Source organism: Apostichopus japonicus, chromosome 9 (genome assembly GCF_037975245.1).
Source record: "Apostichopus japonicus isolate 1M-3 chromosome 9, ASM3797524v1, whole genome shotgun sequence".
Taxonomy (NCBI): Eukaryota; Metazoa; Echinodermata; class Holothuroidea; order Aspidochirotida; family Stichopodidae; genus Apostichopus; species Apostichopus japonicus.
Genome location: NC_092569.1, coordinates 14,708,406 through 14,726,671, shown reverse-complemented (window position 1 = coordinate 14,726,671; position 18,266 = coordinate 14,708,406). Strand labels below are relative to the sequence as shown.

The window sequence follows — 18,266 nt, the reverse complement described above, 5'->3', positions numbered from 1 at the left end:
CTTGGTCACGGTGACCTGTCTATGAGAATCAATATGGCAGTGTCCCTCGACTGCCGCTGGCCCGGTTAAAAACTGCCATGTGGGCAATGAACGAAGTCGGCCCCTTGGCATATTAGAAGCGCTATCTGGGCCAACATGCACAGTGCTAGTGGTACTGCTATGGTAAAAGCATTTGAAGAGCTTGTACTTGTAGAATGCCTGTTACTGTTAGTGGTAGTATTACTATACTATATTTTACTATAATGAACTATGTTATGCTATGCTTTGTCGTGCCGTGCCGTGCCGTGACGTGTCGTGCCGTGCTGTACCGTACCGTACCGTACCGTACCGTACCGTACCGTACCGTACCGTACCGTACCGTACCGTACCGTACCGTACCGTACCGTACCGTACCGTACCGTACCGTACCGTACCATACCATACCATACCATACCATACCATACCATACCATAGCATACCATACCATACCATACCATACCATACCATACCATACCATACCATACCATACCATACCATACCATACCATACCATACCATACCATACCATACCATACCATACCATACCATAACATACCATACCATACCATACCATACCATAACATACCATACCATACCATAACATACCATACTATACTATACTACAATATACTATGCTATGCTGTTCTGTGCTGTGCTGTCCCTTACTCAAATTCCATATCTGGTTTTATATCTGGCTATATCTGGATAGATAAAGTTTGATATGGCCATATAAAGCCAGATATATCTTGATATAATTGTAATCCATATATCCATATCAAGTTTGATATGGCCATATAAAGCCAGATATATCTTGATATGATTGTAATCCAGATATCCATATAAAGTTTGATCTGGCCATATAAAGCCAGATATAACTGGATATAGAGTCAATCCAGATACGCATATAAAGTTTGATATGGCCATATAAAGCCAGATATATCTTGGTATAATTGTATTCCAGATATCCATATCAAGTTTGATATGGCCATATAAAGCCAGATATATATTGGTATAATTGTAATCCAGATATCCATATGAAGTTTGATATGGCCATATAAAGCCAGATATATCTTGATATAATTGTAATCCAGATATCCATATCAAGTTTGATATGGCCATATAAAGCCAGATATAACTGGATATAGAGTCAATCCAGATACGCATATAAAGTTTGATATGGCCATATAAAGCCAGATATATCTTGATATAATTGTAATCCAGATATCCATATCAAGTTTGATATGGCCATATAAAGCCAGATATAACTGGATATAGAGTCAATCCAGATACGCATATAAAGTTTGATATGGCCATATAAAGCCAGATATATCTTGGTATAATTGTATTCCAGATATCAATATAAAGGTTGATATGGCCATATAAAGCCAGATATATATTGGTATAATTGTAATCCAGATATCCATATGAAGTTTGATATTGCCATATAAAGCCAGATATATCTTGATATAATTGTAATCCAGATATCCACATCTGGTTTGATATGGCCATATAAAGCCAGATATAGCTGGATATAGAGTCAATCCAGATACGCATATAAAGTTTGATATGGCCATATAAAGCCAGATATATATTGGTATAATTGTAATCCAGATATCCATATCAAGTTTGATATGGCCTTATAAAGCCAGATATATCTTAAAATACTTGTAATCCAGATATCCATATCAATTTTGATATGGCCATATAAAGCCAGATATAACTGGATATAGAGTCAATCCAGATACGCATATAAAGTTTGATATGGCCATATAAAGCCAAATATATCTTGGTATAATTGTAATCCAGATATCCATATGAAGTTTGATATGACCATATAAAGCCAGATATATCTTGATATAATTGTAATCCAGATATCCATATCAAGTTTGATATGGCCATATAAAGCCAGATATAACTGGATATAGAGTCAATCCAGATACACATATTAAGTTTATCTGGCCATATAAAGCCAGATATATCTTGATATAATTGTTAGCTAGATATGTTTGATATGGCCATATAAAGCCAGATATAACTTGATATAATTGTAAGCCAGATATGCATATATAGTTTGATATGGCCATATGAAGCCAGATATATCTGGACATATTTGTAATCCAGATATCCATAACAAGTTTGATATGGCTATATAAAGCCAGATATAACTGGATATAGAGACAATCCAGATAGGCATATACAATTTTATCTGGCCTAATAAAGATATAAAGCCAGATATAACTGGACATAGAGTCTATCCAGATATGCAGATAAAGTTTTATCTAGCCATATATAGCGAGATATAACTGAATATACATTTAAGATTGTGTGCTCTTACATAGTGTATTTTCACAGAGATATACCATGCCCTATGTTTAGTACTGCACATATTTTAATGGTAAAGCACCTACAGTGCACGTCAGAGGGGGTATAAATTGGCTACTTGATCTATCTGGGTTGCTAGGCAACCACAGGATGATGGAAAAAGGATGACTCAGAGGGTAATTAAGCGTGAACATGGAGGTAAAAACAGACCTCCATGGTGTGAAAACCTTCTTTGGAACAAAGGACATATGTGTATTGATACTCTGGGATTGAGTGAGATAGGAAAACAGTTTACACATGGTAGGGGTAGAGAACAGAAGGAAATTTAATAGAAAGAATTGGAAGGGAGATGGAGATTCGTAAAAAATAACCTATTGAGTTAGGACATTGGCAAAGGATTCTACAGTGAACTGAACAGTCAGAAGTAAGGAAGAATATTTTTGGATTGGATGGAAACAACATATTTGGGACTGATCTTCAATACTGAATGGAACATATATCGCCCTCCTGGAACTTATTTACTAAAGCAAGTATATCAAATACGGGAATAGCACACTGCAATTTAGTATCAACCTCTACAGGACCACAGAAGAATAAAGAACTCAACCTTCAAGTATTTTATTGAACAGCGGTCATTTTATGACCATAGCAGTCGGATTAGGTAACAGCAAGGAGCTTTTTTAGCGATATGTTTGAGGCCAAAACTGCAGATTCTTAAGTCCAAGATAAGTTGATCTTTACCTCCAATTAAGCCCTGCTTTTTTTTTGGTCTAAATGTCTGGAGATTGGTTTGTCAGACACAATGATTTTGAAATTTCTTTCTAGTTGGAAGCATTGTGAGTCATAAATAAAACTACGTGTCACAAAAAAAGTTATGTACACAATTGGGTTTGGAATGTGCTGGGAATAAAGTAATCCCGACTTTATGTCTTCGTCATTGTTTTGAAAATTGTGTCGATGAAAAGGACTCGCAGACCTTGCAGAGACTGAAGACAGCATAGAGACGGCAGAGTGATGGGCATTTTGTCATGAAGCAAGCTTTCAAGTGCCAATTTATTCGTGGAGCATTTTATCATGCCAGGATATTTTATTCTCTTAACCATGTATTTTTGTTCTGACGGTCATATTGCCTCAATAATTGTCTGAACAGAAGACCCTTTTTTAATATTAGTTTATTATTTGTAAAGGCTTGGACATACTGTGGGTAAAGTGAAACAAGAAAAAGAAAAATACCTGCTGATGGATCAAACAGGAAATGTAATTAATGGCCAGATAATTAAGTAGTAAATAAAGAGTTGCTTTATATGCGCCATATATTGCCCTTATTTGGTTTCAAATTATATTTCTTTACATACAATCGCCAGATGAAGTTCTGGCACAGATGAAGCCATTTTTTTTTAACTAGTTCAATCTGGATTTATCATAATATGGGACAGTAATGGATTTGCCAAGGGCAATATATATGGATGTAGCATATATGAGCCAGATATGGATTTGCCATATATGGGCCAGATATGGATTTGCCATATATGGGCCGGATATGGATTTGCCATATATGGACCATATCTGGTCCAGATAAAAAGTGACCCATATAAAGTTTTATCTGAGGCAGATACGGCCTTTATCTTATATCAAGTTATATCTGCCCAATTCTTGATATGGCCAGATATAAATTCCATATATGGCACAGATATGGGCCAGATACAAATTGCCATATATGGGCCAGATATGGATTTGCCATATATAAGCCATATATGGATCTGCTATATATGGGCCAGATATGGATTTGCCATATATGGGCCAGATATGGATTTGCCATATATGGTCCAGATATGGATTTGCCATATATGGACCATATCTGGTCCAGATAAAAAGTGACCCATATCAAGTTTTATCTGAGACAGATATGGCCTTTATCTTATATCAAGTTATATCTGCCCAATTCTTGATATGGCCAGATATAAATTCCATATATGGCACAGATATGGGCCAGATACAAATTGCCATATATGGGCCATATATGGATTTTGAGTAAGGGGTACTGTACTGTACTGTGCTGTGCTGTGCTTTACTGTACTGTACTGGTCTATTCTATACTATACTATTGCTTTTACCGTGATGCCTTCATAGAGTATCACCCTCAACTGACTGCCCTATGATGGTTAAAACAGCACTGAATAAAAATTATGCCTAGCGCAGATATTCAATGGCAGCGGTTCTCCATACTACTTTGAAGACAATAATGTGACACTCGTCTGTCACTGGCCCGGCTAAAACTCCTCTGTGGGCACAAACAACACACCGATTGGCCCACACAGTTCACTGACCGTGGGAAGCACTGTGCAGATATCCTAACTACATTTTGTAATATAACACGGTCAAGGAAAATCAAAACAGTGGTATCTATTCTTCTAGTTCATAAGCGCTCTTTCGTTTCGCGTGAACGTTCGTTTTGATTTCGTGCGAATGTCCTATTGCTAACGTTACATCTTCGTTTTTATGGTGGCGCTTGTTCTTTTGTTCTGAGCATTCGTTCGTTTCGCGTGAGCGTTTGTTTTGATTTCATGCGAATGTTTTTTTTTTTTGCTTACGATACATCTTCGTTTTTATGGTGGCGCTTGATCTTTTTGTTCTGACAAGTGGATCAATTTTGACTTCCTGTGGTCCTTGTTTATCCTTCGGTTGCATGTGTTTGATATGTTTCGCTACACGATTGTCTTTTTAATCAGTTCCATATGTTACCAATGTTTTGCGTTCGACCGAAACGTAGCATATGCCTATGACTGTTTTCCTTGTGATTCCTTTGTGTGCGTACACTTTTAAGTTTTCAGATTCCTTCTATTCAATTTTGTTACAATTGATTTCCTTCGTTATTTGTATTTCTCGTTAAGTATGCCGTTTACATTTTTTAATTGGTATTACATATGCTTGTTTCGTTTTGCATATTTCTTCTTTTTCATTTTCTTGTTTATTTGGTTCATCGTTGTATTTTATGCCCAAACGGCCACCCATATGTAAACGTGTCTTGCAGAAATTGACGGTTAAATGAACTACACACAGGTGAGTTAGAGTCCTGCCAAGACTGGTCATGACAAATTGAGTTTATTTACATATATCCATAAAAAATTCATACAATAATAATCTTTAAAAGAATGCAGCATGCATAAAAAAATTAAAAAATACTAACCAGGAATATACTATACTATACAACTCAAGTAAGGGGAAAATATATAAGTGTTTCCACATTGAACTATGTAAAATGTTATAACATAACTTAATGTTAGCTATTTAAATAATATGAAATATATGTATTTCAACCAGGACTTGTAAGTTGTTATAGTTTATAGTAATGTAGCTAGCTCTATAGGGTATAGTAGTGCAGCAACCTGATAACTTATTGTCCTTTATGTTTATGAAGATGTCATTTATACTAATATCAACAACGGTATGCTTCCACAGGTGTGTGAAGTGGGGAGTGTGGGACACATTACAAAACCCCCTTCAATACACGAGGCATGCAGCTCTATGGAAGAACTACAGAGGTGGAAGAAGGATTTGAGAAAGAAGAGGGGTGGCCCTAGGACAGGCGAAGCGGACTACCATGTATACCATGACTACAAGTTTAGACGTAAAAAAATGCACTCTGAGTCATAATTTAGATATCTATGATTAGATATAGAAACGGTCGTGCTGATAAATACTTGTGAAATTTACAAGAAAAATAGACCCCGACTGACGGAGAAATTGGGTGGTGTGTCATGGGATGGGGAGGGGGTGGGGACGGAAGGGGGAGGTGGAGTCACTTCTGCATCTCAATAGGTTTGTCAATATGTCTAATAATGCGACATGTTTGTCTCAAGAAATCGGGACATTTACATTTTTAGGACGAAAACACAAAGTCATGCCAATCTCGTTAACTGTGACTTCCTGTTATCATAAAAACTGTACTAAACTATACATCGTAAGTTCCTACAGGAACCATGTATATCAAGGGTTTGTTTTGAAAGAATTGAAAATGACGCTTCATGACTAATTTTTATTAAACTTCAATTATAGATCAAGGTAGATTCCAGCTTAATTCTTTTGTGTCCAAACGTGCAGTGGTGTAACTCATATAAGGCCCCTTTGACTGTTTGCATGCAACACCAATGTACAATAGACCTTTTGAAATATCGATACAATGACATTGGTTATATGAAATTATGGTTATTGCAACTTGAAAAAGATTGCGAGGAGGAATTCTATAGTGACGTGATATTTACATAAACGAGGAAGTGATTTCAAACTTAACAAATATAGTACGCTATAATGTAGAGAAAACTAGATGGAATCATAAACTTAAGTTACATCAGACTATACGGTGTCTTACAGGACCAATTAGCGGTATACCCAAAGTGTCAGTCTAGTGAACAGTATCTTGTCAGACCAGTGAAGCACCTCTCATCAGACTAAGTATACGTTACCTCATCAGACCATCACCTTGTGCAGACCATTTTGAACACTATTGATATCAGTTCATGCGATCTTAGGCGTATATACCAGCCAATCACACCTTGACAGACGGCCGTGGAAAGGTAAGTTATTATATACCAGAGAACGACACATTGTCAGAACAGTGAATAAATTAGCAGGAGACAAGTTGAACGGATACCTTGTTATCACATACGGTACTTGAATGTCACTTATAGCAAAAAAAAGTGTTCTTACACCCAGAATGCATCGCATCTAAACAGGTGAACGTCACATTAGGCCTATATCATATTATTGAGACACATTTTATAAGACCAGTAAACGGTTCCGTGTTTTAGACCAGTTAAACGCCGTCTACTTAGTAACACGAGCTATCGTCACCAGATCAGATTAAAGAAGTATACCCTAATCATTAGAAAGTACGTCACATTATCCGAAGATTAATCGTTATCTTATCAGAAAGGTACAAATGAGACGGATAAGGAATAAGACGGAAGTTGATCTTAGCTGGACACTCTCAACAAACCATTTTATAAAGTGGATTCATAGAATTGAACAAGAAACACAATAACCCAAGTTTTAAAGAAACACAACTATGAAATTGTGTGCAAATTAAACAAGTACTTCACTATTACCACATACAGTGGTAAATAAGAAACGCCTTGCTTGAAACCTTTGATTTTGTATATAGCGCAAGGAATTACATATTCTGAGTTGCTAAATCATGCTTTCTGTATTTGGAAATAATCTAAGTAAGATTAAATTAATATTCAACAAGCGTCTTTGCATGTTGTGCTTCTTGTTGTGAGGAGTTTTAAAACGTATTTACAGGATACATTAAGGCTATATAATTATAATAAATAAAGAACGTGAGATGAGGGGGGAGGGGCAAAGTACAACCGTAGCAGTGGTCTAGATCTTTCAGGTTGATTGTTCAAAAAGTAAACATTTCCCTCGACTGACGACGGAAGGTGGAATATATTCCCTTCGCCCCCCCCCCCGCTCCCCCTCAAGCCACGAGTAAAACTAGCGGAACATGGAATGTTTCTTGGGGTTACTTTGTAATTGTATTTTTAAATTTGTTAATATTCTTTGGTCGTGACTATTTGGTGATATTTTCGTCACAAGATAACTTTTTCTTTTAATTTGATTGTTTCCTCCTTCAGACCGTAGGAAAATGAAAAGAGATCACCAAAGCGATGGTGGTGTTGCCGATGATGGCTACAGGGGTAACTCTAACAGTGGTGACTATGTTGGATATGATGTTCGTTATGGAAGTGACGGTATTGGTGGCGAGGATGTTACTGGTAACAAAATTGGCAACGATAGGATCTTCAATCGCAGTGATGGCCGTAGAGGTCGTACTAGACGTGGTGGAAGAGGGCGCAACAGAGTCGGAAGGAGCGGCGGAAAGAGCAGCAGAACGAGCAGCGGAAAGAGCAGCGGATCGAGCAGCGGAACGAGCAGCGGAACGAGCAGCGGATCGAGCAGCGGATCGAGCAGCGGAACGAGCAGCGGATCGAGCAGCGGATCGAGCAGCGGAACGAGCAGCAGAACGAGCAGCAGAACGAGCAGCGAAACGAGCAGCGGATCGAGCAGCGAAACGAGCAGCGGATCGAGCAGCGGAAGGAGCGGCGGAATGAGCGGCGGAATGGGCAGCAAAATGAGTTCTAAATCTAGAACAATCACTGAAAACACAACGAGACCACCAATCGGAGAAATATCAGTGCCTTGGACAACCAGAACAAAACCACTAATAGATGCCCAGATTGGTACGAAGGTAGCTCTTTCTGTAACTACACCGGTTCTTCTCCTTACTGCCTTGCTTTTGGTGTTACTTTGTATTTTTCGGTGGAAATTCCATATTCGGTAAGTCCTTTAATCGGCATGTGTTAAAGATTTGGTTAAAGTAGCTACCAATGTTCGTTTACGTTGTAATCTCTACTAATCAAATGGCACAGAAATCCCGAAAATTTGGGGGGGGGGGGAAAGCTTGTTAAGTACCGAGTTTTGTGACTTCCTTTGCGTGAACGAAACTGGGCTGCAACTGATAATGTTAGTTGGTTGTTAAGAATTTTCGTCAGACACTTAAAACAAGAAACTTTTGGGTGAGACGAAAGAGTAGAAATTGATGATTACTTAAATGACAAGCTCGATGTCAACATGAGACACACAACTATCCTCTCAGTAATGGAAGGTTGTATACTGAATGTGAACAAGTTTTGGAATGGAGTTAGTATTAGCCTCATATTAATACGATCAACAATACTTAATCACTATCCATTTGATATAATATATATTCTTGTCAGTTCTTATTTCGTAAACGAAAATGAAAAATGCGTTTTCATTATCACATGTAGTGATGTCTTCTGATCATAAAGAAAAGCTAACGAAATACCTTTGTATGACCTATGACCTTAAATTCCTGTCATCGAATACGTAGTTCAGTGTAAGGGATGACCCATGGCACACAGTTAATTGTAAGTTATTAAAAAAAAATTGTTATCAGTCAAGGTTTTTGATCTATACTCTTTTTACCATTGAGAAATATTTATTTAAACATCTGAGGCACATCTATTAAAATGACTGGCCTATGTAGTCTAGGTTACAGACAATCAGGTCAGTTCCTCAAATGCAACACAAAACTCAATATAGGAAACATGCAACTTGTTTGACCTAAAGTGACATTTTTACAATGTAATTTAAAGTTTTCAAGGACAAATGGTGTTGCATGTCATCGGAGGGGTGCTCTGTTGTTCATATGAAGGTAAAAACATGTTGAGTTACTTTACTCTTTTTTTTTATTGCATATATATGAAATATCAACACTTATATTCTGCATAATGTTAAGTAAAAAATTATGGTTTATTTCAATGTGCTTTTCGAGAATAAAAAAAAAACCTGTAGTAAAGTGTGTGTAAGTGAATTTAACAAGATATAAATCTCTCTTTAATAGATTCCAAAAACCGAGACGTTCGGCTAATAGGAGTGACAAAGAGGGATACACAATGAAAGGTAACTTTCCAGTTTCTTAGCTGAATTCTATATATTTATATATATATATATATATATATATATATATATATACATATACATATATATATATATATGTATATACATATACATATATATATACATATATATATATATATATATATACATATATATATATATATATATATATATATATATATATATATATATATATATATATATATATATATTATGTGTTGCATCAGTGGCGTTTACAAAGTGGTGAGGGATACATTAATTAGAAAGTGACACTATGAACCGAAATAAGGCGGCTGCTTTCTCGACAAGTAAACAAGATGACAGCTTAATTGTGTCTTTTACATAATTATGATATTTTACAGAGCCACAAGAAGTCGTCAAAGGGAAGGTTAATAACAAAGGTCAAAGAGAAGCACCACTCAACTTCTACACTGATGCTGACAAGGAGTTAGCAAACTCGTCAGAAAGCAACAAAATTCCAACCAAAGCTACCACAGCAGGAGCTTACGAAGATGTTGACGAAAAGGTGACCAAACTGCCTCTAAGTAGAAACACAACCTCAGGAGAGGTAGATGGCCCAGAGTACGAGGAGGTACCCGAGAATAAAACTCCCTTTTATCATACGTTGGAACTAGAATCAACATCAAATGGGGCTGTGATGTCACATCAAAATGACGATTACGATCAGCTTGCTAGAGGTGATCCTAGCAAAAAAGCTGATATTGAAACTACTAGCAGAGCAGACTACAACACACTGAACGTTAAACCAGAGAGCAATTCGTATGATACATTGAAAAGAGGCGGAAATTCTCGACCTGACGTCATCGATGGTAATGAATATTCACACCTAAGTAAACCAATAGCTTCAGTTTCGTCATCCTACGACATTCTGAACCGCCAAGCTAAGATCAGTGATGCTAACACGAATACCCAATAATGTATTGAATCGATCGTCCAATTAGAACACCCACGGACAATATGAATAAGCATCATTTTAACTATCAAAACCACCCAGTTGGGACAATAGTTTCCGTACTGTACTGTTTTGTCCCGCTTCAGAGCACTCGTGTATGTCAGTACGAGCGGGTATGAATATCATGTTTCTATCACTGAGATCAATGTAGGAACTGTTTGTACTGACAATACCAGTGCTTTGAGAGCATGCTATCGGAGTACAGTTTAGAGAGGTAATTAGTATTAGTAAATTGTCCCAACTGTCTGTAAAAACACTGACAAAGTATCAGGTATCACAAAAGGTTTGCTTTTATATAGTTTGTTTCCCAGCAGGCGACACCGGTTTTATATACTAATTTTAAGCTCAATGTATGATGTCACATTGTGCTATGGAATGACTTACTTTCATTTAATGAGATTTTGCCCTGATTGTCATGTTATTGATGTTAATAACAACAATGTTTTTATTTGGCGGCAATATCGTCCCAGTCACTGCAATCAAAGTGCTCTACCACTTTAAAAAAATTACCAAAAATTACTTCCGGTGCGTTGACATAGCATACCGAAGATATGCTTGTGTAGAGAAGGTATAATGTGTTCAATGTTGAAGTAAGTAGTTTTATTAACTTTTTTTTTCTAAAGGCTACAAGCCTATAGCCCAGATAATTGGGTGTCATGATTCATGAAGCTAAAAACAAGTACTTACATTTATTTCATATAATGTATGGCTGCTTTCACATCGCTGAATTGATAGTGTTCACTGATTTCATAGGGTACGGAATCATGCACACATTTGATTGGTAGTGTTTTCTGGTTTCATAACGTATGAAAGCATTCGCTAGTCTGTGATAGTGTTCACTGATTTCTACGGTACAAAGCATTCACTTGTCTGATTAGGTAGTGTTCACTGATTTCTATGGTACAATGCATTCACGTGTCTGATTAGGTAGTGTTCACTGATTTTCATGGGGTATGGAAGCATTCACTAGTCTGAGGTAGTGGTTCACTGGTTTCTTACGGTATGAAAGCACTCATTTGTCTGATAATGTTAGTGTTCATTGATTTATAGGGTACAAAGCATTCACTTGTCTGATTAGGTAGTGTTCACTGATGTATAGGGGACAAAGCATTCACTTGTCTGATTAGGTAGTGTTCACTGATGTATAGGGGACAAAGCATTCACTTGTCTGATGTTAGTGTTCACTGATTTATAGGGTACAAAGCATTCACTTGTCTGATTAGGTAGTGTTCACTGATTTTCATGGGGTATGGAAGCATTCACTAGTCTGAGGTAGTGTTCACTGATTTTCATGGGGTGTGGAAGCCATCACTAGTCTGTGATAGTGTTCACTGATTTCTATGGTACAATGCATTCACTTGTCTGATTAGGGAGTGTTCACTGATTTTCATGGGGTATGGAAGCATTCACTAGTCTGAGGTAGTGGTTCACTGGTTTCTTAGGGTATGGAAGCGATCACTAGTCTGAGGTAGTGGTTCACTGGTTTCTTAGTTTATGGAAGCAATCACTAGTCTGAGGTAGTGGTTCACTGGTTTCTTAGGGTGTGGAAGCATTCACTAGTCTGAGGTAGTGGTTCACTGGTTTTCTTAGGGTATGGAAGCGATCACTAGTCTGAGGTAGTGTACACTGTTTTTTATGGGGTATGGACTTGTCTGATTAGGTAGTGTTCACTGATTTCATAAGCTATGGTAGTGTCTCTCAAACCTTCTTTCAATAGCTTAAAAGATCCAGAACTTTAATGTTCATCTTGAATATTTTAAGTGAAAGGTATGACATAATTAAATAACATTTGAAAGTAAAAATAAAAGGCAGGAAAGATGTCTTTTAGTGTTATCTTTGCTATTAATATATCTTTAACTCTATTGAACTTTGCAGAGATAAACGTTACACTGATTCATTCACAGCTCATCCAATATTTGAAAACTGAATACAAATAAAATAAGGTATTCGTTTGTGTCGTAACAGATGAGTGGATACATGATAACAAAAAAAACTGCCAGGGGGTACAAATTGGGCACAGGCTTAAATAAAACAATTCCTGTCAAAAATAATCTCACTTTTATTTGACTGCAGTATTCTCGCAAAACGGATAAGGCGTGGATTATCCCATGAGAAAGAACAGAATGCACAGATCTGTAAGGGATTATACCATTTGGCCGACCAAGAGTGGTAGGTATATGTGTGTGAGAGGGGTGAGTCAGGTGGGGGGGGGGTGTAAGTGGTGGTGGAGGCAACGGAGGTCCAGAAAAAGTTACAGACTTTGGATATATTTGTAGCAGCCTATTGTGCCATTCTAGATTCTGTTTAAGTCGCTTGTGGCAGTCTGATGTAATATTTCATACAGTGAGATAGACAGTGTTGGTGTTCATAGCCAGGTGTGAGCCGGAGTGATTATGTCATTGGACTCCTTTTTGAAGTCTAACCTTCCTTAGGTGGATGAGAGCATGCAATTCATGATCCCACATGTCACTGTCCCCTTATTGACCCAAGACCCCCTGGACTATTCTTCCTGAACCCCTCTCATCATGCATTATGACAAATATACCCTTTAGGATCCTACAGGGCTACCTATGATTGGACAGTTTTGAATCATGTGACCATAGACTACCAATAAAAAAACGATAAAATCTACCCTAAACTGTTTTTGTTGGTTCGAAATAAGACAAAGTAAACAATAACAGAAATGCTTCATATCCCAATGTGATATGAGAGACCAACCAGTGTGTCTCCTCCCTCAGGATAAAAACATCTATATGTGAAGATTTTTACATTAACAAAAAAAAATGCACATTCATACACATTAACATAACTTCTTGTGCTTTATGTAACACTATGTGCTGAGCTACTGAACATTGCATAAATCTATTCAAGACGTAACACATAGTTTGCATATCATAACAACATATTTTTTTTTTTTTTAACTTATTCTTTTAATTTCACAATAATTCATAAAAATTAAATCACTACTATTTGGCTCTTTTTTTTCTTTCTTTCTTTCTTTCATTTGTCTCTTGTTAATAATCACATAAATTTCTCTTTGTATTTCATCTACCCTGGTAAGATTTCAAGAAAACAAATCTTTTTATAAAATGTACATATGTATGGATCTATATACATCAAAGAATGTTGTGAACTACTACGTACTGAATACTCCGTCAGTGGTCGTCTCAAAGAAGAACGTGGGGGAAAAAAGAAGAAAATGACATCAAACTCTTTACCCCAGTGTCCATCCCCTTTTTGTTTCTCTTTTTTCAACGTAAACTCTTCAAACAACCAAAACTTTGGTATTAATTAGTCACTTAAAATACCGATTTTCTCCCACTTCAACTTTGGAGTTGTATATATACACATTTGTTACATTAGGTTACGATACCCAATTCACTTCCCTTGAAGGATTTATGAGGCAGTTCTGTGGCCGTGTGTTTTGTGATAACTGATCTTTGCCTCCACCCCCCCCACCCCCACATCAACAACTGGCATAGATTGTCCACAGCCTCGTTTCTCCTCAAACGTGATGATAATTCGCCAGCATCGATGACTCAAAAACCAGTTTGGTCTGACCACTATTATTGACAAGCTCTCTGAGATGACCATTGTTAACAGACTGGCAGTTAGTCAGAAGCCAACTTCTGTGAGCCTTTAACATTTGTAATCAACTAAAGATATCTGTGCATAAAAGCTAGTTTTCTTGTCTGTCACCCCATAGGGGTAGTATTAAATTAAATCATATCAATAATTACTCCCCAATCATCATGATACAATCCATCACAATGCAAAACAAGCATGCCCCTCTTCCTCCTTCCGTGATCCCCACCCCCCCCTTCCCCTCCTCCACACACTTGTCAAAAGAAATGTCATAACTATTTTCAATCAGACAAAGTAATCAATTTATTATAAATTACTAAAACAGTTGTAACCAAACTTTGGACAACTCTACACTTTTTATTTCTTGATATAAATCTCTTTTACTAACAGGAAAATCCAATTCACAACATTTTTTCAAATTGTAACCAGTACATTTTGTAGTTGTAATAATTCATCTCAAAACCACCAGTTTTGAAAGCACAGAGAAGAAAAGGAAAGGGAAAAAAATTTCAAAAAAGAAATTCAAAATTTGACAAAATTAGAAGGAGCAATGATGAGGTCACATTTAATCTGATGTCTGAGGTAAGATCCAAATCAAGGTACATGGAAAATTTCCTTTATTCTGTCATAACAGTTATTTTCAAGATATTCATTCTTATTATAATCATTATTACTATTTTCAAGAAATGAATTATTGGAGAGATTTTCCAGTGGCTGATGGTGGAAATCTTCGGCATCTTTAAGGGTGTGAATGCCATATCCTTAATAAGCATTCTTGTGTGGTAAATAATGGAATTCTTCACATTTGATGATATCTTGTAAAAAGGCATCTGGCAACAGCTAGAATGAACATTGTCACCACAGCAATTCAACATCTCTTTCTTTGTAACATGTTATTCATTTAATCACAGTTGCATTGAGAACCTTGACACAGCTAAGCAAACATTCCAAAATGTATCTGTTTTCAACGAAAACTCTTCAAGATGTTTACAATAAAGAAGTTAAAGGTTCCGCAGAAAATTCACCATTGTGATATCACAGGCCACCTTCTGTGACCCCCCCCTCCCCTCACACACTCTAGGGGGAAGAATGGATGGTTTACTTAGCCAGTCAAAATGCGTTACAATCAATTTACCGTATCTTGAGTTAGGGACACAAGATATTGAGATGGGGGTTTCAACTAACAGTGAAGAATATTTTTGCCTTTCAATCCAAGTGTCACATTGCATGCCACCAGAATACCCCTTTAAAACAAAAACAAAACACAATTATGTCATGGTGATAGTCCACTGGCATGATTTGAAAAATGAACTTTGGTTTATACCAGTTAGGCTTGTTAGATCCCTGCAATGATATGGCAAGTCATGCATCTTAATTAATTTTAAAAAAAAAAAAATTTTAAAGGGGAAAAAAAAAAAATTTACTCCTTTTTTCGTTTGGAGTAATGAATGGTTTTAGTAATCAACTACAGATTATTTTCGGTCCCACAAATTTAATGTAGTTTCTCCCATTTGTTTCTGTAACAAATTCTTTGATTTTGCTACCTAATTTCATAATCATTCCTGGTGAGATTCTCGTGGAATAAGATGACACACTAATGGTGCAGTATGGCATCACCCTGGTTTGGGACAAATTCAAAGCAAAATGAAAGCTGTAAGTACAAGTAAGGTGTTAGGTTTGGAGTTCCAAATCCTTAACAAAGGCAATAAAATCTCTGAATATTCAACATCTGTTAGCCTAGGTGCCTAGGCTGACAAAATTAGCCTAATTTGCATATATGAAAAAAAAAAATTGGCAGAGTTGTTGGTGTTGTCTTTTTACACATTACGGTTAATTAGATCAAATTTACAAAGCTTCCAAATTGAGAAGAAATAATTAGTGGCTTCAAACAGAGAACATACCACCAGTTTCTTGAGTGAACACACCACAAACTTAGAAGACAAACAGCAGTTTGAAAAAATTCTATTTTCAAACTTAAAAAGATTTCCATAATTCTTCAGTTTCCAAAACTCTCTCTCTCTTTCAACATTTTATACACACTTTCACGGAGAAGTTGGCATTAAAGGGACTGAAAAGACCAGAAATTTTATAAATAATCCATTGAACTTTGATTACTTATACTTTCACACTTTTTAGAAGATGATTCTGTTCATAATCGATTGGTCTTTGAGTTTAAAGTTTGTCTCACTCCAGAATCAGAACTTTTTGAAAAAAAAGTTCGTTTGAACACTTTACGTTATTTTTTGCTTATTCCCTACAAAGTGATGTGAGAATATCTGACCACCAATACCATTCATCCTTGGCTAATGGAGCATTTTCTAAATACTAAACTGCTGAAGAAATTCATGATTGGTCATACTGCATTTTCCTTTCGAGATGAAGCTAGTAAGCGGACCAAATTTCTCTCATCTTTTCCCCCCTCCTCTTCTCTTTCAATGAGACAAATTTGGGACAGCCTAGCGTGTTCAATCTAGATATTTCAATCGGTACAATAAGTCATTAACATACCTGGCCAAAGGTTGGAATATATTATTTACACATTACCCAATACTTGTACCGACCCCACTAATCAAATTTACAAACTTATATTCTAAATTACTGACTTGTACCATGATCAATTTTGGCAAGAAATTTTCAAGACGCAGTAGCCATAATTTTTCAGCATATGAAATATCGTCATTGATATTATGTATGATCTAGTGATGATATCTTAAATGTTCTTTTCCCTCTTTCGTTCATTGCCACCACAAAAGCCAGGGAAGCAGAGTATCGTTGCCTACGCATGATGGAAAATTCAGCTATCTTTAAAATCCTGACATATCAACATTGTTTACTTAAACCAAAAAGAGAGATTTTTTTTCCCTTTTTCTTTTATAACAACACTCTGATCATCTTTGGCACACCCTGCATTTCCACGACAGTCCTGCATTTAATTTTTGGTAAAATTTAGAAATGATCATCAACGATATAATTATTCCATCACATAGAGGTTTGTGAATACGCATTTTGTTGTTAAAGGTGTGGTCTGGTAGTCCTTTTTTTAATATTTTTCTTTTCTACATTCTTTGAAATCTTTCATTTTAGATGGATTTGTCTACAAAATGATCTGCAGATCAAACGGCTTGACTCTATACTAAACTAACAGAGGTAGATTTCAAAACTAAAACAAAAAGGAGGTCAGAATGCAAATTAGTTCAACCAGCTAAAAGTCACTCTACAAGACCCAACTTTTACATTTAACTTATCTTAGTTTTCAAAATATTAAAGAGGACTACCAGCCTGATATCAGCGAATGCTTTGTTTGGTTAGGAGACGCATTCAGCGTGACCTTCACATTCCGGTTCACATGTCGTGCGTTCACGAGTGAACTAGCGCTGTTTCCCATAGGAGGCATCTACATCCTATTTGATCTCCTTATCTACAGCATCTATGCTATCTAGATGCTATCTAGATGCTATCTAGACGCTATCTAGATGAGGTATGGATCCGAGATGCAGCGGGGGCCATAAACCAAACTTTATTCCAAGTCTGTTGGAGGAACATAGGTGAAGCCCATGAACGCATTGTCAGCTTCCTGTACACTGGCTGATATGTTGGCAGTGCAAGACTTCCCCACTGAGTTAGGGACAGGCTCTCTGACAAACTCAGGGTCGATGTTCTTAAAATCTAAATCACCGTTCTGCGGGGAAGAAGAAAAGTGCAAGTATATGTGTTGTATAAAAGTTCCAGTACTGCCAAAATCATCAACTGTTGCCCTTGACTCCGAGTATATAAGAGATGATATTATACAACGTATATATGATATTATGTACATTATATTTCATGTTTTTGATCTACAGTATACACCTGAGGGTCCCTTTCAAACCAGGGCAGATTTTCAAGTATAG

General features: G+C 36.6%; 2 protein-coding genes across 4 annotated transcripts in view; one reads left to right on the top strand and one right to left on the bottom strand.

The window, feature by feature from the left end:
* Nucleotides 1–6,574: 6,574 nt before the first annotated feature.
* LOC139973227 (uncharacterized) lies at nucleotides 6,575–13,944 on the top strand. Of its 2 annotated transcripts, XR_011795169.1 has the most exons (5): nucleotides 6,575–6,913; nucleotides 7,976–8,678; nucleotides 9,766–9,824; nucleotides 10,184–11,872; nucleotides 12,018–13,944. XR_011795169.1 is itself a non-coding variant. In XM_071979761.1 (4 exons), exons 2-4 carry the CDS (start codon nucleotides 7,987–7,989, stop codon nucleotides 10,756–10,758), a joined length of 1,326 nt encoding a protein of 441 aa, XP_071835862.1. In that variant the 5' UTR covers nucleotides 6,575–6,913; nucleotides 7,976–7,986; the 3' UTR covers nucleotides 10,759–13,944. The 2 variants fall into 2 exon arrangements, 1 of the variants encoding a protein (XP_071835862.1); XM_071979761.1 differs by having other exon boundaries at nucleotides 10,184–13,944.
* The window catches only part of LOC139973226 (serine/threonine-protein kinase Sgk1-like), a 60,553-nt gene continuing 56,056 nt past the window's right edge, over nucleotides 13,770–18,266 (bottom strand). For both annotated transcript variants that reach the window (XM_071979759.1, XM_071979760.1), the window contains one exon: nucleotides 13,770–18,058. In XM_071979759.1, coding sequence (XP_071835860.1) covers nucleotides 17,897–18,058 — 162 coding nt within the window. In that variant the 3' untranslated portion in view covers nucleotides 13,770–17,896. The remainder of the gene's footprint in view (nucleotides 18,059–18,266) is intronic.

Excerpts from the sequence above, each read along its gene's own strand:
- LOC139973227 (XM_071979761.1), top strand. The coding sequence starts at position 7,987 with ATGAAAAGAGATCACCAAAGCGATGGTGGTGTTGCCGATGATGGCTAC. Across the intron at positions 8,679-9,765 it reads CGGTGGAAATTCCATATTCG|ATTCCAAAAACCGAGACGTT; the intron begins GTAAGTCCTTTA and ends TCTCTTTAATAG. Across the intron at positions 9,825-10,183 it reads AGAGGGATACACAATGAAAG|AGCCACAAGAAGTCGTCAAA; the intron begins GTAACTTTCCAG and ends GATATTTTACAG.